The 22833-nt window shown below is 45.3% G+C and overlaps 2 protein-coding genes across 6 annotated transcripts in view; one reads left to right on the forward strand and one right to left on the reverse strand.

Moving 5' to 3' along the window:
• The first annotated feature begins 713 nt into the window (after positions 1-713).
• Positions 714-12189, forward strand: RMI2 (RecQ mediated genome instability 2). Of its 2 annotated transcripts, XR_012896121.2 has the most exons (4): positions 714-1195; positions 2441-2589; positions 9105-9191; positions 11841-12189. XR_012896121.2 is itself a non-coding variant. In XM_075899320.2 (3 exons), exons 1-2 carry the CDS (start codon positions 934-936, stop codon positions 2587-2589), a joined length of 411 nt encoding a protein of 136 aa, XP_075755435.1. In that variant the 5' UTR covers positions 718-933; the 3' UTR covers positions 11841-12189. The 2 variants fall into 2 exon arrangements, 1 of the variants encoding a protein (XP_075755435.1); XM_075899320.2 differs by lacking the exon at positions 9105-9191 and having other exon boundaries at positions 718-1195.
• Positions 12190-19846: 7657 nt separating this feature from the next.
• APOLTP (apolipoprotein lipid transfer particle homolog) overlaps positions 19847-22833 on the reverse strand; it is a 232974-nt gene continuing 229987 nt past the window's right edge. For 3 of the 4 annotated variants that reach the window (XM_075899315.2, XM_075899314.2, XM_006128511.5), the window contains one exon: positions 19848-21458. In XM_075899315.2, the coding sequence (XP_075755430.2) occupies positions 21454-21458 (5 nt within the window). In that variant the 3' untranslated portion in view covers positions 19848-21453. Of the gene's footprint in view, positions 21459-22833 lie in introns of all 4 variants that reach the window. The other variant, XM_075899317.2, reaches the window with a different exon arrangement.

Here is a 22833-nt window from a genome sequence, read left to right on the forward strand (position 1 = left end):
CTCCTTCTCTGGCCAGTTCATGTGGCACAAGGCAGGCACTGAACTCATTCCTGCAAGAAACTACAGGGCTGCGTCTAGACTGCATCCCTTTTTCGTAAAAGGGATGGAAATTACACATATCGCAATTGCAAATGAAGCGGGGATTTAAATCCCCCCCGCTTCATTAGCATAAAAATGGCTGCTGCTTTTTTCCGGCTCAGAGCTTTGCCGGAAAAAAGGGCCAGTCTAGACGCGGATCTTTCGGAAAATAAAGCCTTTTCCGAAAGATCCCTTATCCCTCTTTAAAAAAAAAGCCCCTCGCCATTTTCGCGATCGGGGCTTTTTTGCGGAAAACAAATCTGGGCTGTCTACACTGGCCCTTTTGCGCAAAAGTTTTGCACAAAAGAACTTTTGCCTGAACGGGAGCAGCATAGTTTTTCCGGAGAAACACTGACAATCTCACATGAGATCATCAGTGCTTTTGCAGAAATTCAAGCGGCCAGTGTAGACAGCTGGCAAGTTTTTCCAGAAAAGCGGCTGATTAGTATGCAGCGAACCAGGGCTAAGGAGGCCCAGTCAGGCAGCGTGGGTGGGCTGGCCAAGGCTCCTCCAGCCCCAGAGAAAAGGGATGGGCCCGGGGCTAGCCTCCCTGTAAGGCGGAGGGGGGAGGCGTCTGGCGGCGCCGCGCGCGGGTGTCACGGGCTCCCCCGGCTTTTTTCACGCGGTAAAATCCCAACAAGCAGGCGAGCGTCAGAACAGGGCGCAGAAGGAGCAGGAAGGACGCGGCTCGCCAGGCCGCTGCACGCTGCGTTACGCCCCGTCCTGCAAACCCGGCCCGTGCGGCGGGAGCGGCCTGGCCTGGCGCCCGGGCGGGAGACCAAGTGCTGCTGGCGCGGCGCGCGGGCCCTGCCCCTGAGCGCGCCGCCAGCCGGGCCCGCCCGAGCGCAGGCCAGCATGGCGGGGGAGCCGCGCGGCCCGCCGGTGAAAGTGCTGGCCGCCCAGCTCAGGCCGGGCCGCCGGGGCCCGGGCGGGTCCTGGCTGCTGGGCCGGGAGGAGGCCGGGCGGGCGCCGCTGGCCGTGCGGGTGGTGTGGATGCAGGGCTCGGTGCTGGCGGTGGAGGCCGGGGGCAGCGCGGCCCGGCTGCAGGACGAGAGCGGCCCCTTCACGGTGCTGGGGGTGGAGCGGGTCCCCAAAGGGCGGCCGTGCCTCAGCGCAGGTACCGTCTCCGCGAGTGGGGGGGGCCCTCGGCCGCTGGGCTGGGGGCTTGGCTGCTCCTGCCCCGTGGGGATACCCACGCCAAGCTCTTGGGGGGCTGCTCCTGCCCCGTGGGGATACCCACGCCAAGCTCTTGGGGGGCTGCTCCTGCCCCGTGGGGATACCCACGCCAAGCTCTTGGGGGGGCTGCTCCTGCCCCGTGGGGATACCCACGCCAAGCTCTTGGGGGGGCTGTTCCTGCCCCGTGGGGATACCCACGCCAAGCTCTTGGGGGGCTGCTCCTGTCCCGTGGGCTCCCCCCACCACCTGCCACCAACAGTGTCCTGGGGCCCTTATGGGGAGGGGCCCTGCTGCTCCTGGCCCATGGAGCCCCCCCATAGGGAGCTTTGTTGCTCGTGCCCTGTGGGGCTCCCCCATACACAACAGTGGGGGGAGGCTTACTGATCTCATCCTTGGAAACTCCCCCACATCTGGGGTCTACTGTACTTGGACCCACCCATCCACATACAGGGGAGAGCCTAGTGCACCCTGTGAGTTCCACACATGTGCTGTAGGTAGAGCGACATACTGGCCTAGATAACCACTTAAGGTTCCTTCCCATTCTGATTCAGAGGCACCCACCCCATGCTGACTGGGGATCATACTGCAGAGGATAGGCAACCTGCAGAGGTACTTTATACCAGATGCTTCAGGCCCTGATCCTATGTACAAATTATGCTTTTAAGTAACTCTACCTCCAACATTTTGACACTGCACTGCAGACCTGTGTGTGTGTCAGGGCCCAGGTGATAACATCTGGGTGATAACATCTGGGTGATAACACCTGGAGTATGAAGTCAAGTCTAGCCTGTCTCTGTAAGACCATCTTAAATCAGGACACGAAATTTTGGGGACAAAAAGCCTGCAGAACCTGGGAATGCTAGGAGATATGTATAATTATTGAACGGGGGCAGGAATTTCTTCCTAATTCCCACCTGGTGATCAGTTTATGCTTTGAAGCAGGAGGATTTAATAGTCGACCATATATTATGTATGGCCTAATTCTGTGACATGTTAAGGATGCTCAGATCTTCACGGTATCAAGCCTTTGATGACTCTTAACATTTTTTCTCAGAGTCTGCTCTGCCTCACATTTTGGCAGCTTTGCAACAAAATATTTGAGTAGTTTAAAATGGAAGAATCTTGTTTTGGAGCAAGAATATTGAAAATATTGAATATCATTTGTGTTTTGTTCTCTCTTTTCTAGGAAAGTATGTCATGGTAATGGGCTTGGTACACTCCTGCAGTCCGGAGCCTATTGTTCGAGCTGTGAAGATGACAGATCTTTCTGATAATCCAATACACAGGAGCATGTGGAGCTTTGAAGTGGAGGATTTGCACAGAAACATTTCTTAGGTGCTGTGTATTTTTGTCAGCAGCCTAAAGGACCTGAAAACATGAATGTTTGCTTTTAGGTCATTTGGACCTTAGCTCAAAACATTGGCAGGAGAACTTGCAGTCTCTGTTGGAGAACACTTTGATAGATAACTTCATGGGTGTCCAGTGGCTTAGACAGGGGAAGGCTCTGCCTTCCCAAACTGCCAGCCTGGCCCCACCACACCCACAGTCTGCCCCCAGAATACCTACTATAGGTGTTCTGGGGGCAGAGTGTTGCTGCCCGCAGCATCTGGCCTCCCCTGTGCTCTTGGCCGGGGAAGCTGAAACCTTACCCAGCTTCTCCTCCCCCAGTGCTCTGGGAACTGAGCTGCATTCATGCTTCCTTCACCTCTCTGCCCCTCCCCAGTGCTCCAGGGAGGCTGGAGAGGAGCACTCAGTGGACTCTGTCCCTCCCTGGTGCTCCAGGGAGGGTGGGACATGCTTAGCGCGCTGTCCCATCTCTTTCCCTGGGGGAGTATGCTCGGTACACCATCCTGCCTCCTGTGCTCCTAATGAGGGCCCGGAGCTATAGGTTGGGCTGGCAGGCCACCTCCCCCAGCTCCAGCTGCACCAACCGCCCATGGATAACTTAGTTCATAAACTAACAGTTTTAAGCGGTATGGACATGCAACTAAATTTACAACTGGAGAAAATGAGTGCAACTCAAATTACTTCAGTGAATATTTGACTGAGATTCAAGAGCTAGAGATATTTATATTAAAAGCAGCATGATAAGAAAACTTACACTTTTCAGTAAACTATACAGAGATTTGATAGATTCACAGGGAATAGATATGTCTAGGACCAAGAAGTAAGTACTCTCACGACCTCACACTGTAAGATTACCATAGCTTGATTATGCATCTTTACATTACTTTTTCTTTCTATGGAAAGACTGTTGTTTCAGTATACATTGTCTCTTTAAAGTTACTGTTACATATATATTATTTTTACCTTTGTTACATCCTCTTCCTGTAAAGGCAAGTGTATGATATTGCTTTTTTGCCCCGAAATATTATATTAAATATAATTGTTATAAATATAATTCATGCATTCTAAATGAATATTGCATTATCCATATTCTGTAGCTCTATAGGTTGTGAGGAAAAGACAAGTATGACAGCATTAAATTACAATGTTAATTAACTTTGAACATATGAAAACAACCCTTACTATAAACCACAAACTGAATGTAAGATCAGGTATTGCACTTTGAATAATGAGACCATGTTACTGCAGAGGCTTGAGGGGTTGTGTTGATTATATGTGTGATAAGCTGAGACAGGTATACAAAATGTTACAGTATGGGTTTGGAGAAAAGTCTGCTTGTAAATTAAAGACTTCCAGCAAATTTTCCTTAGTGGTAACATTGTCAGACAACCATTTTTATTTGTTTGGTAGCAGATCCCTTCACATCTTAATGATTTTTATTCTGTGAACTTCAATTTCATCTGAGAATAGAGCAAAATGAAGATCACCAAGACTTGCATGGAAATTAGTTTGTATAAAATGTTTTGATAAAAAGCACTACATTTGACCAACCCACGCTTTGGGATGTTTCAGAATCTAGATGTGGATCCAAACATTGTAGTTGGAAGTCTGTACCTCTGTAAAAACAAATCAAAACTGGAGACAAATTATTGGAAAATTAGTGACCTTTGTTTGGCTTAAAACTGTACTGTATTTGACAATTGTTGGCTTGTGGCTTGTTCTAGCTGTAGTGCAGCTTCAGAGTTTCTTTGTAACCCAGAGCATCTTACAAAGTATACTGCAAACATTTTAAGTGCATTTTATGTTAGAGCAGTGGACCCTCAGCTCAATCTGACTCTTCAAAGCCAGGTTCTTTTCTGGGAACTCAAAACTGAAACAGATTCATAAGAAAGTTGAACTTGGAGCTGGCTATCAAATGAACAGTTCTCTCTTCTCAGAACTTTTGCCCTTGCTTCATATTTATAAAACAGCAACATTGTTTTGCTCTGTGTATTGCTGTTGTCTAGACACCGTGTGGCCAGTATGTACCAAGTTTTAAGGTATTGTCTGTGGCTGTATAGTTTAGTATACAGTAATCTGAGTGGTGAAATAAGCTTCCTTCAACTCTTTCAATTTCCTGGTCCACACCATGGTTTTTTGCTAGAGCTAAGGCCATGAACATGTTCGCCTCTCATTAGCCTTCCATGTGGTTTCAAGTGTTTTGGGGTAAGGGAAATAAAAAATGGTTATTATATGAGTTGTAGGCACTAGAAATACTTAGTATTTTTTCAAAGGGGTTGATACTGTATATTTCCATGTAGGGACGGCCATTATTGTCATGTATGGTTACTGAGGTACAATTAAATGAACTGACATAACTTACCCAAATCAACACAAACTTTGTGATAGAGGTTGGTTAAGAACTCTGGATTTCCTGGCTTCTGCGTTGTGTTCAAACCATACACCTGTTCTGACTAAACCAGGGTTGGGCAAGATGTGGCATGTGAGCGAGATCCAGCCTGCCTAGTGCCTAACACTTTGATCTGGCCTGTGGACTGCTTCTGGCTGTTTTCTATCTATAGCCTGCTGCCTGTGCCACCGAATTTCCAGGCTGTGTCTCAGGCAGCCAGATCCTATTTAAATGGCTCCCACCTCCCGGTCATGACACTACCCCTCTAGAGGCCAGAGTCGAGAGCCCTTTAAATAGCCGCAGCAACCCCAGGTGGCTGCCAGGTAATGCAGTAGCAGTGGGGCCAGGAACTTTGAGCCCTTTGTTATGTTTTTAATTCAAAGCCTCTGGCCCCAGACAACTTTGGGGGGAGGTTAGTCCCCAGCTCTGCCCCTTCCAGGGATGGAGTTGGTCTGACCTACCAAAATTCATTGTGGCCCCCCTGCAAAAATTATTGCCCACCCCTGGACTAAACCATATACTTAACTTGAGCACTGATATGTTCCTTACGCAGTCTGTCTGCTCTTTGCCATTTGAGTCTCATTTGCATACAAAAATGCTGTATGTGAAGTGCATATATTTCCACCATGTCTTTGGCAAAAGCACTTTACAAATCAAGCTGCCCTAAAATCTGCAGTAACAACTTATAATATGACCAGTCCCTCTTTAGTTAACAGTTTAGTGGTCAAGAATCAGTATTTAATACTTAGAATTCTGAAACTGCAGGATTGAATAGAAGTAGGGTCAAATTCCACTGATACTTAAGGAGGGCTTATGCTATCTGAGAATTGTAATAATATTTTAGGTGGTCTGAGTGATGGATTTTTCTCTGCCTCATAATCAGAGGTCGCTGTATGTTTTACTCTTGCATGTTTTATAAATGAAGTAGCAATGCACTGCTGGCATTTGAGCTTCCTCAGCCAGTCAACAGGAAATACAATGTATTTTTTACCCACCAAAAGCGCTGATAGAATCTTCTGCCAGTTTGAAAGACCTGATCTGACCTAGTTCAGGGTTAATGTGAGCTGCTTTTCCATCAACATGGCATCCTTTCCCTGTCTGTGGGGGAGGCTATAAATTGCTTATTTAAGAATCAGGAGGGAAAATTTACCATGCAAAAGAATAACACGAGGATGCTTAAAAATAATTGTCCTGTTTTGTTAATGGATAAGAAAGATGTTACAGGTTTCAGAGGTTGCTGCTGTTTTTACTTAACAGAAGTTTTGTTGTACATGTGTCCACTTTAGAAGAAGCACAGGACATATGTACAGCTATTTATTGGCTTTGTTGGCAGTCTCTGCGGAGAATGGATATGGAGATTGCTGTAGTCTCATCAAGTCACAGCTGGTACACATTCACAGTAGGGATGTGAGAGGTTAACTGGTGGGAGCTAGAGCAGCTCCCACCCATGGTGGACAGGGGGCTGCTCCAGCCTTGCAGAGCCCGCCATGGCCAGGGGTCACTCTGGGGATCTGGAGCAGCTTCTGTCCCTGGTGGGCCACTCTGGGCCCCTTAATTGGTTAACCTGTTAAGTGTGAAGTAAACTTCATTTTTAGATGGTTAACCAATTACATGGGGTTTTACATCCTTAATTCACAGAGCTGTGCAGGGAGAACGTATGTTGCTCCTATTCTGTAAATAAAGTAATACCAATCTCCAGTTGCTACCAGTCACAGATGTTTCACCAACCCTAGTATTCAGCTGCAAATAGTTTTTAAAGTATCTTTGTTTTTTAAATTAGTATCTTTTCAATAAGTACATTAGTGCATTGCCTAACAAACTTTGTTGGGTTGAGTTCTGTCATATTACTCACAGTTTACTTTGATAGAAAAGTTTCTCTCTAAACATCCTATGTTTGAACAGCAGAAATAGGAGCCAAAAAACAGGTTTTCTGTTGAACTTGGTGAGAGCACCATCTCCTGGTCATTTAGTGGCATGAGTGCACTGATAATACAGTAGATCAGTATGCATGTATGACTCTAGGTTAGGGAGTAAATAACTGCATGACTGTTGGCTTTCTCACATTGAATATTTAAACATTAAACAGTAACGTTTTGTACGTTAAATTAGTAAAGTTATTTTAACATGTTAAGTCATTATGGCATGGTGTAACCTGTTAAATGGGTACTTCATTCTGAGCAAAAGTGTCTGCCTGCACCTTGAACATCTGCTAGTATTATACCTAACTGTCAGGGACATAATAGGAGGAACATGAGTTTTTTACTTCTGGAATGGATTTTGAGCTTGCCAAATGCAGAACAAATATTGCATCACTAGGATATTTCTTGACAGAATCCATTTGTCAGTGTCTTGTTTACCCTCCTCTATGGGTAAATCCACTAGTGTGCCCTGTGAAGTGTGTACTTATGCAGCTACTCAGGAAAAATTCAAATGCCACCCAGCAGAGTGCCCACAGTTAGGTTTTTTGTTTCTACTTGCCTCTGTGTACACACAATTTTTTCCACGTTTGCAAAAAGATTAGAGAGAACATTCCCAATTACACTTCCACAAAGCCCCTGTTCTATCCACTTTTAAGACCCTCTTAAAGATCCCCTTCTGCCTTGTCATCTACAATTGACATGTATAAAACTCCTACTTGGTTTCTTCCCTTCTTCTGTCCTTTTTCTACTTGTCTGTATGTCCTTAGATGGCGAGTTCTTCAAAACTAAAACCATCCTTTTGAACGTCTGGCAGGGTTGTAGTAGAGTGTAGTAAGTTGGTCTCAATCACCATTGTGGGCTCTAGGTGCTACTTTAATATAAATATTACAAAATAATAAGAGCTGTCATTGCTGCTTTAATTTCTGTCTCACTGTTCTTCTAGCTTTTTGCTCTATTTGCAGATGTCCTTGCAGTTTAAATGTTAACAGTGTTTGGAATTACCAGCACATATTCAATATATTGATTGTTTTTTTTAAAAAAAAAAGGTAAATTTGTTCAACAAAGTCAATCACTATTTACAAAGCTCTTTACTTATAAATCATCAGACCAATTTCCAAATAATTTAATGGCAAACTATCTTGACACGTTTAGCTATGTTTAAATATCAGCATCACTTTTTTTATCAACATAGATAGGATTTTTGTGTGTGTCTTCCTAAAACTATAGAAAAACAATGAGTAGTCCGGTAGCACCTTAGAGACTAACAACTATATATATATATATAGTATCAAAAGGCCAGTTCTGCAGTTTCTCTCTGTAGTTGGTTTCTGAAATTCCTTTGTAGAAGAGCCAAATCTGTCCACACAAGCAACACCATTACAGGACCTAACCACAACCCATAACATCAAAGGCTCATACAGCAGCATATCCTCTAATGTGATATATTCCATCAAGTGCCAGCAATATTGGCCAAACTGGACAGTCTCTACAACAAAGGTTAAATTGACACAAGTGAGATATAATAGTAATAGTAATACAAAAAAAAAGTATAGGAGCATATTTTAACCTACCTGGGCACTCATGGTTCTAAAAGTAGCTTCTACAAAGGAATTTCAGAAACCAACTACAGAGAGAAACTGCAGAACTAGCCTTCATATGCAAATTTGACACTATCTCTCCTAGCCTAAACAAAGATATGAACTAGATTGGCCATGATATTCAACACCTAAATGACATCAAAAGCTAAGTATGGGACATTTCCAATCCACTCAATTAGCCTTATTAGCTCTGGCATTACAATTGACAGGTATTTTTTTTTTTTAAATCCTCCTCTCCCTTCTTTTTCTGTTACAAATTGGGAGGTTCCCCCTTTTATCTTCCCTCTCATCTGAGGAAGTAGGTTTTTACCCCTGAAAGCTCACGATTCATTCATTCTGTGTGTGTGCGTGCGTGCACGCGCGCACATATAAAGTCTCTAAGGTGCTACAGGACTACTCATTTTTTAAAGTTACAGACTAACACAGCTACCCCTCTCAGACTTTAAAACTATGGAATTAGTTTAGACCTTGGTTTTGCTGAGGTGTTGGGAAGATTTCCTGGCCATGTTGGCCGGAGAAACCAGACTAGCAAGGATCATGTTTAAATGCCTCAAAACAGCCCTTACCATACTTTCACATATGTGACTTCCTCTGTAGCATGGGGCACGGATCACTTGCTGGAGGATTCTCTGCATCTTAGGGTCTTCAAATCATCATTTGAGGACTTCAATATCTGAGATATAGGTAAGAGGATTATTCCAGGAGTGGGGTGGGTGAGATTCTGTGGCCTGCATTGTGCAGGGGCGTCAGACTAGATTATCAATAATGGTCTCTCCTGACCTTAAAGTCTATGAGGAAGTCCCCCATGCTTGCAAGAGTTCTTTCAAACTCCCATGTGGAGCAGCTTGCAGGACTGGGCTTATACAAGGGAAAAGGCTTCTCTGTCAACACCAAAACTACATTAGAGCCATGATGTAAAGTTGTACATTAGTTCCGTGAATGCTACTTAAATTTGATAAAATGCATAGTGTACACATAGAAACTAATAGCATTGGCAAAAATGGTGACTTCGTTAAGGGGCAGCCATAGATCACATCCTGTATTATAAACTTTTTCCATTATCAAGGTACTTAAACCAGGAAACAGTGCATAGCCCCATCTGTTCTTGGATAAACAGCAAAGACAAAAGCAAATCAATATTGTAAGAACAGCTTGGAAAGACAGCATATACCTTCCTATTACATTGTCATTCATTGATACAGGCAGCATGGAATTATGACTGCTTAAGGTATATATGTAAAACACTTATAATCTTGCTGTCTAGCTGTTGAAGAAAATAGTGTAGATGATAAAAATCTAAAGGAAGTTTTCTTGTTTCCATATTTCATTGTGGCCTTCTGTCCAGCAGACAGGCACATGGACTTACCTAGAAGGTTAAAGCCATTTTAAAATATAGCTGTTTGTTTAAAGTACTCCAAAAACCCTGTTTTTAAAGGGGGCTGGCTGTGTGGCAGAAACAAACAGTTGGGGGCTTTACCATGGCCATTTTGGAACCGACTACTGCGTCCTCCTTTTTTTGAGCTGATGAGCACTTTTAATTCTTGTTATATTTTCCTTGTTTTGTTCCCAAAGTGAAGAGATGTTCTCAAAGGGCATGTCTACACTATAGCATTATTTTGAAAAAACTCATGTTATTTCAAAATAAGGTGAGCATCCCCACAGCAAGCACGTTATTTCAAAATTATTTTGAAAGAATGGGCTTCTTATTTCAAACTAAGCCCTAGTTTCATGAGGAATAACCCCTATTTCAAAATAGCGTGAGTGTGGAGTGCACAGCTGTGATTATTTCTGAACAATTGGCTTGCAGGGCTTCTCTCAGCTGCTCTGGTGGCCACTGTCCACACCCCTCAAAACTCTATAGTTCCCCTTCCCCTGCAGCCTTTAAAGGTGCAGCCACAAGGGAAATTGCTTGTGGCACAATGCAGGCCCTACCAGCCCTGTGCCACATTGCAGGACCCATTTGTGCTGCAATGACTGACTCCAGCGCTTCCAGCCCGCCAGGGCTGCTAGTGAGCTGGCAGCCAACTTCTAAGCCCTGGCCAGGGGTGGAAGAGGTGGTCCCCTTCCTGGTCTGGTGCAGAGATCCTGGATCTAACTGAGGTCTGGGGAGAAGAGACCAACCTCCAGGATCTCTGCATCAGGCACAGGAATGCGGATTTATATGGCTAGATGGTGGCCAGAAGGGCCACAAGGAGTAGATGTGCATGAAGATCAAGGAACTGTGCCAGGCCTCACAAAGGCCAGGGAATGCAGTTCCCGGTCGGGGCAGCACCCTAATCATGCCACTACTTTGATCAGCTGAACCACCTCCTAGGGGGAGGGGGATCAGTCCCTTTCCCACCTCATCATTGACTCCGGCCTGGAGACACTAGTCATCAGCCTCCAGGAGGGTCAGGCTGTGGACTAGAAGGAGTTGGAGGAGGCCAACCAGGACACAATGCCTGCCAGCCAGGAGGTCATCTCCCTGGAGCTTGTATTCCCCTCCCAGGATGTCTGCTAGGGTTCAAACAAAACTGAGGAAGGCCCTTCAAGTGAGTTAATTTCCTAGACACACATCGGGGAGGTGGTGGTCGGCAAGGGGCTGTGTGCACATTGCTCCGCCTGGGGATTGAACAGCAGCCTATGCACATGGAGTACCAGTCCAGAGCAGATAGCCGCACGAGGCTGCCACATAGGAACCAGTTGCTCCTTCTCAGGGTTTCTGGGGAGGCCTGCCTTATTCCCAACTCTCTGGTGGGATGCTTTCCCAACACAAGCCACCACAAAGGAAGCTGGGGTCATGGACACACACAGCAATGCTGCACATGCAACAGGCTTATGCTCGCACTCTTGGGGCAGCATTTGCTTCTGGTCAAGTGTGGTGAGGCGGAGGACACTAAGCCCCAGAATGGGAATCTGCCAGGGGAAGGAAGAGGGACCCTAGTAGCACCTTCCCCAGCAAGCAGTGTCTGCCGCTCACACACACCTCCCACAACAGCCTCTCCCACTCTCCTCCAGCAGGCAGGGATAGAAGTCCTCTCCGGGTGGGACGCTTCCAGTGCCAGACCCAGTGTGTGCGTGGCATGGAGTGAAGGCAATCTGCTCTGTCGCTTCCCCGCTCCTGGCCTGGCCAGCAACTTCTCATGCCTGGTTATCCCTGGGATGTGGGGTAGTGAGAGTCCCTTGGGACATCCATGCCCCTGCAGGACAGTGCCTGCTGCCTCGGCCAAAGATGGCCTTGCTCAAAGCCCATTGCCATCATCTGAACTGAGACCTTAGTGTCGGCTCTGAGATGAGGGGTAGACTTCATGCAGTGTTTCCTGGGATGACTGCCCGTCTCGCTTTTCTTCACAGCTCAACCAGCTGCAAGTGCAGTGTGTTAACCACCTCCCGTGCCATCCTGCAAGTGCAGGCGACCCCATGACGACCTGGGGCAGGAACACCTGGACTGCCTGCGTGGCCTCTAGCGGTGTCTCGAGTGGGAGGAACAGAGGTGGGACGCCGACTTGGACAAGCGCCGTGCTGACCAGAAGTGGTGCCACACCAGCGAGAAGGAACTGTCCCAGAAGACCCAGATCATGTGCATGGCACACACCGCCGCCATCGACTGCCTGGTTGCTGTGATTGAACAGTCGAGCACCAACCCCCCAGCACCCGCTCCCCAACTTCCCCCAGCACCCGCCGCGACTCCCGCTCCTCCAGCTTCTCCCCCTAGTCCCTCCCCTTGGCCACCAAGAGCCCCACACATGAGGCCTGGGACCACTTGAGGCAGATGCCAGTCTCAGCCCCCATCCCTGAGCCCCTCCTCTCCCTTTTTTTCCCCCCTCCCAGGTTTTTTCCTCAGTCCGTCCCCAGTTATATTTACCACAAATAAATATAATTTGTTTCAAACCAAAAAGTCTGGTTTATATGCAGGAGAAGGGAGGGAGAAGGGAGGGATGTGGGAGGAAAGGCACAGATGGACAATGCAGAGGCACCTTGGGGGGAGGCCCAGGGGAATGTGTCACAGCTAGCCTTGGCTGAAACTGTCCCCTCCCGGCTACACACAGCTCCCTGATGGGCTTGCTGAATGGTAGCTGTGTAGGGCTGCTCAAAGGCCCTGGCTAGCCACTCAACCTCTGCCCCCAATCCTGGCAATAACATTTCCCCCTTGTTCTCTCACAGGTTGTGTAGGACACAGCAGACAGCCACCACCTAGGGCAGTGTTTCTCAACCAGTGGTACAAAAGTACCCTTGGGGTACTTGAGAGGAGTCTGGGGGGATATGTCAACACAACTGAAATTTGGAGAAAACTTAATTTTTGTTTTAAGTTTTATGGTGCTTTATTATTTTTGTACTTTTTACACCCAAAGATTTCATCACCCACCTAGCTACAATTAAATTGTTTAAACAAATATATTGCAATGGAAGATACAAATTGTGTGTGTCTGAAAGCTGTGGGTACTTTTTTTTAAGGGGTACTTTATAAAATAAAAGTTGAGAAACACTAACCTAGGGGATGTTCCTCTCGCCAAGGTTCAGGTGGGTGAGGAGACACTAGAACTTTTACTTGAAACGGCCAAAGGTGCCCTCTACCTGCTGATTCTGGCATTGAACTGTTCCTTGGTGGGGTCCAGGTGTCCTGTGTAGGGCTGCATTAGCCAGGCGAGCAAGGGGTAGGCTGCGTTGCTTACTACGCAAACAGGTGAGTGCTAACAGGGAGTTTAGAGAGGGAGTTCTCCAGGTAAAGGAGAAGCAGATACAGGATTCTTGAGGGAAGTGTGTGTTGTTTTTGGGGATTTCTTGCTGTGTGGTGAGCTTGTGTTTGTGCGTGAGGGTTGGTGTGTGTTCTTTTTTTGTTGTTTGTTTGTTTATTTATTTATTTATTTCCCCCTGTGTTTGAGAGTGAGGCTTTTTTTTTTCTTTTTTTCCACTTCCCCTTTGCCCTCCCCCTCCCCTTGATGGAGATTGTGTGTGATTGGCTATGATTGGTAGGGGCTGTGATTGGCTGTGATTGGCAGGTGGAAACTGTTGGCTTCTAATTAAAGTTTGAATTCTAGAAGCCTCTGCTGATTGGCTGAGCCTTGGTAGGGGGAGGGGCTTTATAAGGCAGTGGGCGAACAGGTGAGTGCTAACAGGGAGTTTAGAGAGGGAGTTTGGAAGGGGAGAGGGAAGGGCGGGAGGTTTTCTTGCCTTTCTTTTAAATCCCTTTTCCAGGACAGCAGTGATGGATGGTGATGGGTCTGCTGCTGTTACCTGCACAGCATGTGCCATGTTTGTCTTCCTCCCAGAAGACAGAACAGATTTCATCTGCATGAAGTGCAAGCTGGTTGACATTTTGGAAGAAAAAATTAGAGGACTGGAGGCCCAAGTGTCGTCCCTACGCTCGATCAGAGAGGATGAAGACTTCCTCGATAGAAGGCAGCGCTTAATCCTTCAAGCACGGAAGGCAGAGGAACCAGAGAGGGCACTACGTGACCAAGAAGAGAACTGGCAGCATGTAACTTCTAGAAGGGGAAAAAGGCCAGCACATGAATCCCCCGATGCTATAGAGGTAAGTAATCGCTTTCAAGTTCTCTCCACAGGCTCTGCAGAGGTGAATTCTTTGGAAGGGACCTCACAAGGAAGAAACCAGAAGCAAACACCATCTACTGGAAGGCATGGGATGCGTAGTCCTAGGGATGGGGGTTCCACGGCCACCACCCCCAAAAGAAAACGATGGGTGGTGGTGGTCGGGGACTCCCTCCTAAGAGGGACTGAACCATCCCTCTGCCATCCGGACCTGGAATCTCGAGAGGTGTGCTGCTTACCGGGAGCTCGCATTCAGGATGTGACTGAGAGGCTTACCAAGCTGATCAAACCTTTGGATCGCTACCCCTTCCTGCTTCTCCACGTAGGAACTAATGATACAGCCAAGAATGACCTTGAGCGGGTTACTGCGGATTATATAGCGCTGGGAAGAAGGATCCAAAAATTCGGAGCGCAAGTGGTGTTCTCGTCCATCCTCCCTGTTGAAGGGAAAGGACTGGGCAGGGATCGTCGAATTGAGGACGTAAATGTGTGGTTGTGCAGGTGGTGTCGCAGAGAGGGCTTTGGTTTCTTCGACCATGGGACTCTGTTCCGGGCACAAGGATTGTTAGGAAGAGATGGGATCCACCTAACGAAGAGAGGAAGGAGCATCTTTGTGGGCAGGCTTCCAAACATAGTGAGGAGGGCTTTAAACTAGGTTCGTTGGGGGATGGTAACCAAAACCCTGAGGGGAGAGGGAAAGTCGGATACTGGGAAGAAATGCAGAGAGGAAGGAGCAAGAAAGGAGGACCCCTGTCTCAAATGGAGAAGATAGGGCGATCAACTGGTTATCTGAGATGTTTGTACACTAATGCGAGAAGCCTGGGCAACAAACAGGGAGAACTGGAGACCCTGGCCCAGTCCAAGAAATATGATTTAATTGGGATAACAGAGACTTGGTGGGATGACTCACATGACTGGAGCGCTCTCATGGAAGGGTATAGACTGTTCAGGAAGAACAGGCAGGAGAGAAAAGGAGGAGGAGTAGCACTATATGTAAGAGAGCACTACGATTGCTCTGAACTCCAGTATAAAGAGGGAGAAAAACCTGTTGAGAGTCTATGGGTTAAGTTTAAAGGAGCAAACAACAGCAGTGACCAAAGGAAGAAAAGAGAGTAGTAAAATACACACCTTGGACTTCAGAAAAGCAGATTTTAACTCCCTCAGAGATCTGATGGGCAGAATCCCATGGGATGCTAACATGAAGGGGAAAGGAGTCCAAGACAGCTGGCAGTGTTTTAAAGAAGCCTTATTGAAGGCACAGAAAGAGACCATCCCGATGCGTAGCAAGAGAGGCAAACATGGTAGGAGACCGGATTGGCTTACAGGGGAAACCCTTGGTGAACTTAAGCACAAAAAAGAAGCTTACAAAAAGTGGAAACTTGGACAAATGACCAGCGAAGAGTTTAAAGGTATAGCTCGAGAATGCCGGGGGGTTATCAGGAAGGCGAAAGCGCAAATGGAATTGCGACTGGCTAAGGATGTGAAGGATAACAAGAAAGGTTTCTACAGGCATGTTAACAAGAAGAAGATGATCAGAGAGGGTGTGCGGCCCCTAATGGATGAAGGAGGTAACCTAGTGACAGATGATGTGGGGAAAGCTGAAGTACTCAATGCTTTCTTTGCCTCTATATTCACAGACAAGGTCGGCTCCTGGACTTCTGCGCCAAGTGACACAAGATGGGATGAAGATGGACAGCCTGTGGTGGGTAAAGAACAGGTTAGGAACTATTTAGAAAAGCTAAACGTACATAAATCCATGGGTCCGGACTTAGTGCACCCGAGGGCACTGAGGGAGTTGGCAAATGTCATTGAGGAGCCTTTGGCTATTATCTTTGAAAAGTTGTGGAGACTGGAAGAAATCCCGGATGATTGGAAAAAGGCAAATGTAGTGCCCATCTTCAAAAAAGGTAAGAAGGATGATCCAGGGAACTATAGGCCAGTCAGTCTTACCTCGGTTCCTGGAAAAATCATGGAAGGTATCCTTAAGGAATCCATTTTAAGGCACTTGGATGAGAGGAAAGTGATTAGGAATAGTCAGCATGGATTCACAAAGGGAAAGTTGTGCCTGACCAATCTGATTAGCTTCTATGATGAGGTAAGTGGCTCGGTGGACATGGGGAAGTCAGTGGATGTTATATACCTTGACTTTAGCAAGGCTTTTGATACGGTCTCCCACAATATTCTTGCCAGCAAGTTAAGGGATTGTGGATTGGATAAATGGACGGTAAGATGGATAGAAAGATGGCTAGAAGGCCGGGCCCAGTGGGTAGTGATCAATGGCTCAATGTCAGGATGGCGGTTGGTTTCTAGTGGAGTGCCCCAAGGTTCGGTTCTAGGACCAGTTTTGTTCAATATCTTTATTAATGATCTGGATGAGGGGATGGATTGCACCCTCAGCAAGTTTGCGGATGACACTAAGCTGGGGGGGAGAGGTAGATACACTTAAGGGCAGAGATAGGGTCCAGAGTGACTTAGACAATTGGAGGATTGGGCCACAAGAAATCTGATGAGGTTCAACAAGGACAAGTGTAGAGTTCTGCACTTGGGACGGAAGAATCCCAAGCATAGTTACAAGCTGGGGACCAACCAGCTAAGTAGTAGTTCTGAAGAAAAGGACCTGGGGGATACAGTGGATGAGAAGCTGGATATGAGTCAACAGTGTTCCCTTGTAGCTAAGAAGGCTAATGGCATATTAGGTTGCATTAAGAGGAGCATTGCCAGCAGATCCAGAGATGTCATTATTCCCCTTTATTCGGCATTGGTGAGGCCACATCTGGAGTATTGTGTCCAGTTCTGGGCCCCCCACTACAAAAATGATGTGGACGCATTGGAGAGGGTCCAGCGGAGGGCAACCAAAATGATTAGGGGGCTGGAGCTTATGACTTATGAGGAGAGGCTGAGGGAGTTGGGTCTGTTTAGTCTGCAGAAGCGAAGAATGAGGGGGGATATGATAGCAGCCTTCAACTTCCTGAAGGGAGGTTCCAAAGAGGATGGAGAGGCTGTTCTCAGTAGTAACAGATGGCAGAACAAGGAGCAATGGTCTCAAGTTATGGTGGGAGAGGTCCAGGTTGGATATTAGGAAAAACTATTTCACTAGGAGGGTGGTGAAGCACTGGAATGGGTTACCTAGGGAAGTAGTGGAGTCTCCATCCCTAGAGGTGTTTAAGTCCCGGCTTGACAAAGCCCTGGCCGGGTTGATTTAGATGGGATTGGTCCTCCCTAGAGCAGGGGGCTGGACTTGATGACCTTCTGATGGCTCTTCCAGTTCTATGATAAGGGGATGGTTTGAGAACATGATCTTGGTAACTAATTGACCATTCATTATCAATGGGAAATAGGTCAACGGAGTTACTATAGAGAACTTTCTGGGTGTCTGGCTGGTGAGTCTTGCCCACATGCTCAGGGTTTAGCTGATCGCCATATTTGGGGTCGGGAAAGAATTTTCCTCCAGGGTAGATTGGCAGAGACCCTGGAGGTTTTTTGCCTTCCTCTGTAGCATGGGGCACAGATCACAGCTGGAGGATTCTCTGCATCTTGGGGCCTTCAAAGTATTTGAAGGCTTCAATATCTGAGACATAGGTGAGAGGATTATTCTAAGAGGGGTGGGTGAGATTCTGTGGCTTGCACTGTGCAGGGGGTCAGACTAGATGATCATAATGGTCCCTTCTGACCTTAAAGTCTATGAGTACTATGCCCATATCCATGTCCCCATCCCTGATGGTGCAATCAGGGAAAAAGGTGCCAGCATGCATCCTCAGGAAGAGACTGGAGTTGCACAGTATGTGGGAATTGTGCGCCTTCCCCTGACCATCCTATGTTAATACTGGTGAAGTGGGCTTGGTGGTTCATGAAGGTCTGCAGCATCATGGAAAACTGCACTTTTCTGGTGATATAATTGGAGGTCCAGTGTTCGGGGGCCTGGATGGGGATGTGGGTGCCATCAATAGCCTCCGCCCACAGTTGGGGAAGCCCGTGGTGGCAAAGCTAGTGACAGTGGGGTCGACGATGACCCTGCACAGCAAGATGGTGTTGATGGCCTTCACCACCTGTGGAAGGATACAAACAGAGAAACACAGGGTTGCCAGAGCCCTCGGGAGGTCCCTGAGTCCAAGCCCCTTCCCACAGCAGGAGCAACCCCATCCTAGGCAGGGCTGAAAAACCTCCATGAGATTCCACTGCCCTCCTTCCTAGCCCCGTTCTAATGCTTCATCACCCTTCTGGAACATTAGCATGAGACTGAAACCTGCATGAGAATGGCCCCAACGGTCGATCTCTCCACGCTAACCTGGTTCCCAATGGAGCTGTCCAGCATTGGAGAGTTTCCAAATAGTGATGACAAAATGCTTCTGGAGAGGGAGAGGGAGTCACATGCAGGTGTCCCATCAGCGGAGGGCAGGGGCAAGCCACTCACACTGCTCCACATAGGGGTCCTGCATGTGGAAGTTCTGGAGCACCGCTCCATGATGATCCAGTCTGTGCACAGTGTGCAAGGAAAGGGTGGGAGCGGCTGTGATGCATGAAAAGCATGTAGAGTGGGGTGAGGAGGTGTTCCAGGGTGAGCTGCTGGTCCTGGTCCCTCAGTGCCATATAGGCAGCCTGCAGTAACTGCACCAGGAGGTCCAGCATGAGGTCTAAGAGCCGGCAAGTGCTTTGCAGCAGATCCACCTTCATGGCAGAAGTGCTGTGGTGTCCACATGGGCAACCGGAGCACACAGTGAGATACGTTCACTGTCCCTCAAGGTAGGTAAAGATGAAGAGTCTGAGACATGACTATAGAGGGGAGCCCCTTTAAGCACGAGCTTCAGCTAGCCTCAAGCAGCACCTACAAGAAGTGACTGCTGTCTTGATGCCCTGCCTGGAGTGCTTCCCCAGGGGGGTGGGGGAGGCTTTAAATGTGATGCAGGCTCCAATCAGTGTGGACGCACTATGTTGACATCATTCTGTGCTATTTCAATGGGGTTTTGTAGTGTGGATGCACTATTTTGAAATAGTTATTTTTAGAGTTATTATTTCAAAATAGCTTATTTCAAAATTAGTGTAGACGTGCCCAGACACTGCTGGGGGATCTTTGACTCTTGCAAGGTGACAACTCACTTGCTTGTTGGTTGTAAGGCTCTTTTTTAGACGAAATAGTTAATTAAGATCCTCTGTAATGAAGTTTGTGAAAATGAACAACTTCTCTTACACAATTTCTTACCAAAATAAATTATGCTGACTTCCCAAGCCAATCCAGTTTCTCATTTACATAGTCATTAGTGGGTGAGTAAACATTGTATTAAAAGCTACTGTGAATCTCTGGACATTGATACAAAAAGAACTGAATAACCGATACTGTTTGAGGCAATGAGAACTAGTGGAAGAGGGCAAAAAATTACGGGAGCTGGTTTCTAGACCCAGCTTTGCCACTAACTTTCTGTGTGATTTTTTTTGGCACGTTACTTAATGTCCGTGTAACTTATCTTCCCTGGTTATGAGATGAAGGCTGATAAGACTTAGCCAAATCTAAGGATGAAAGTGATAAAAGTTCCAAGTATGACTTATTCTCCCTACTCATTAGTAGCCTGTGTGTTCAATCACCTAAGCATCATGGAAATATCATAAATTCTTATCGCTCCTGGAGTATCACACATTTTGTTGCCTGAATTGCAGAATCAGTGTATTTTAATCTTATTAGCATGTAATGTTGAATCTAACAGATGACTGATGCATAGTCACCTTTCCTTAGCTATACTATTACCTACAGGCTTATGAAGATCAATGTAAGCTAACAGTATTGAAAAATGTCACTGATGTCATAGTATAAATAGTAACAATTATCTGATATGGCAGTGTTTGGAATAATCAGCAGTTCTTGCTCTCTGTGGATCTGATCTTCTGTTCAGAATTCAGTTCTTTCGAGTGAAAGTTTCCCTTCAGGAATTAGCCAGATAGATGTACACATTTTAAACTCTTTTCAGCTAGAGAAATACATTTTGCTCCACAGATCAAGACAACTTTATTTTTAAGAACAGTTAAGGAAAATACATCACAGGAAAAATAAGGTAAAGTAAAAATGTTCAACATACATATTTCTGAACCCCATTCTTCCAATTTATGACAATAATTCTGAGCAACTGCTATTGAATATTTACTTAATGTTTCCCTCACTTAAAAAAAACTACTTTACGGTAGTCCCAGTATTGACTGGAAAATCAAATGTCAAAAAGAAAATGTTTTTTTTCTTACCTAAAGATCAAAATATTGAAATCCATTTGATTTAAAATATCCAAAGTAATTTAGCAGTAAGATTTCAAACTATGATATATAAAGATGCATCTGCATTTTGTTTGTAACTACCAAAAGGCAACAGATTAGATCTGTCACCTAAGGCTACATCCTGACTACAGGCTTCTTTCAGAAGAAGTTTTTTTGGAAGATATCTTCCGGGAAAACTTCTTCTAAAAGAGAGAGTCCACACTTAAAAGTGCATCGAAAAAGTGATCTGCTTTTTTGAAAGAGCGTCCAGATTGAATGGATGCTTTCTTACATGTAAGCGGAGATTACTACGAACGGAATGGCCACCAGGGCACCTGGGCTTTTTCCTCTTTCCTCTTCTTCCAAAAGACCCCCCACTTCCCCGTCCACACATGCCTTTTTGCGAAAGAGCTCTTTCACAAAAAGGCTTCTTCCTTGTAGAAAGAGGATTACCAATGCCGGAAAAACTCTTCTGTTCTTTCAATTTTCTTGTGGAACAACGCAATTGCAGTGTGAACGTTCCTCAAGTTTTGTCAGAAAAACTGCCATTTTTCCGACAAAACTGTAGTGCAGATATACCCTAAGCTAATGTACATGATGTGTGCTAATTGTTTCGTAATGGGAATCAGGTGGGAGAGCACAAGGAATGGCTATTTTTTAGCATCTCAAAAATCTCACTTTTTGTGCTCTTCTCAAAAGATGTTAGACGACAAATTAGTTAGAAGATGAATCCCTCTAGAACAGATCAAATGGCTGAATTGGATTCCTACAGAACAATGAAATGTACTTTCGTTGTTTAATATAACCTTCAGACTTAGCATTCTGATAAAGCAGCCAGAGTTTATTGATCTGGGATGCAAGATATTGTAATTGTTTTAATTATATTGAAATTATAGTTCAAGGCTTGGGATAAAAATGAGATTTGTAACCAAACAACAGTACTCTGTTAGAATAAAAAGTACTCTTATGTTAGAATTACCCTGGTTGATTGTAATATAACGACAAATAAGTGTAATAATTAAACTTTCTTCAGACTCAATAGTCTGAAAATCTTTTCTTCTTATAATCTGTTGTAATTCCTGGGTTTCATGGATTCTATTTCTCTTTTCCATACTGTTGCTTCTAGGTTGTCAAACACATTTTTTTTCATCTTCAGGGTTGACAGTTGCCATTAGAAGCAAATTCAGACTGCAAGTAAAAGGTGATACAATGCTAGATAGTGTGCCCTAAAATCTCAGATGATAAAAAGGCAATTAGTGAACTAGAGTATAAAACAAGAACAATTTAATGTCACATTCAACTAAGACATCCATAAAAAGGTTCAATGGAAATAAAGTTTCACTGGGTTATCCTAAAGCAGGACAAGAAGTTTTACTTACACTATGAATATGTGACTTTGTACATTTAAAATAAAATTAGTCCATCATAAGCATAAGATTTTGTACATATAAAATTAAACCATCCATGGAAGGTTTTTTCTTTTTAACTAAAGTTTAAAAACAGACAGGGTTCAATGCTGAAATTCCTACTTAGGAAAAACTAGCATTCAAACTAGTGTGAGGTTTTTTTGAATGAGAAATGCCAGAATTGGCCCGAATATTTGTTGATAGGACCCTAACTTTACTAAACTTTTAATGAATTACATAATTACTACTATTAGCTGATCTCACGGACTTTGCCATCTGCCTGTTTTAAACATTGTTTGAATGCAACATTAACTAAATATTCAGTGTCAACACACTTCATATATGTATCTAAAATCTATTAGATGGAGCCCAAATGAAACAGATGCATAGTCACCTTAGATTTATTGGATTTAGAATAAAGTCCACATGCAAATTCTGCAGCTACTGATTTATCACTAACTCCTCTGAGGAGTGTGTAATGCACATGCATAGACCTAGAAGTGCGAATGCATATGTGTACTGAGTGTTCTCTTGATAAATCTTTAATTATGTGGCCACATCCAGAATTATTTGCTGGTTTTCCCCTGTGGTCATGTGTAAAAGAATCTCATACACTTGTTTTTGTAGATTGTTAAAATGTAATTTTATGTGTATACTCACCAACTAATCAGTCCTTTGCGGTAGCACTGAGTTTACAAATGCCAGGTAATAACTCTTCATTTCATGTATCAAGAGAGCCGCAATTTTTTTTATTTCCAAGCCTCAGCAGTGCATTCAGCAGACAAATTAGTGCAAATCTAAGTGCTTCTATCTTGGCAACTGCATAATTGCCTATCTGCATAATCCTATCGATTACAGTAAATGCTTTTCTGTGCAATAAACAAGTTGAAAATGGATCTTAAATTATTATTTGGACAAATGTGGCATGGCAATGATTTGTATGTTTGTTTCCTTTCATGTTCTCATCAAGGGAAAGTGATGTAAGGATAGCACATTTCAGAAGGTGATTCTTCTTTTCCTCCAACAAACTAAAGGACTGTACTCTACGGGTGTGTCTAAACTACATGGCTCTGTCAACGGAGCCATATAGATGAGGCTGATCGGCAGAGGGAAATGAAGCCGCGATTTAAATAATTGCGGCTTCATTTAAATTTAAA

Source organism: Pelodiscus sinensis, chromosome 15, assembly GCF_052426305.1.
Source record: "Pelodiscus sinensis isolate ZL-2025 chromosome 15, ASM5242630v1, whole genome shotgun sequence".
Lineage (NCBI taxonomy): Eukaryota > Metazoa > Chordata > Testudines > Trionychidae > Pelodiscus > Pelodiscus sinensis.

Excerpts from the sequence above, each read along its gene's own strand:
- RMI2 (XM_075899320.2), top strand. The coding sequence starts at position 934 with ATGGCGGGGGAGCCGCGCGGCCCGCCGGTGAAAGTGCTGGCCGCCCAG. Across the intron at positions 1,196-2,440 it reads GCGGCCGTGCCTCAGCGCAG|GAAAGTATGTCATGGTAATG; the intron begins GTACCGTCTCCG and ends TCTCTTTTCTAG.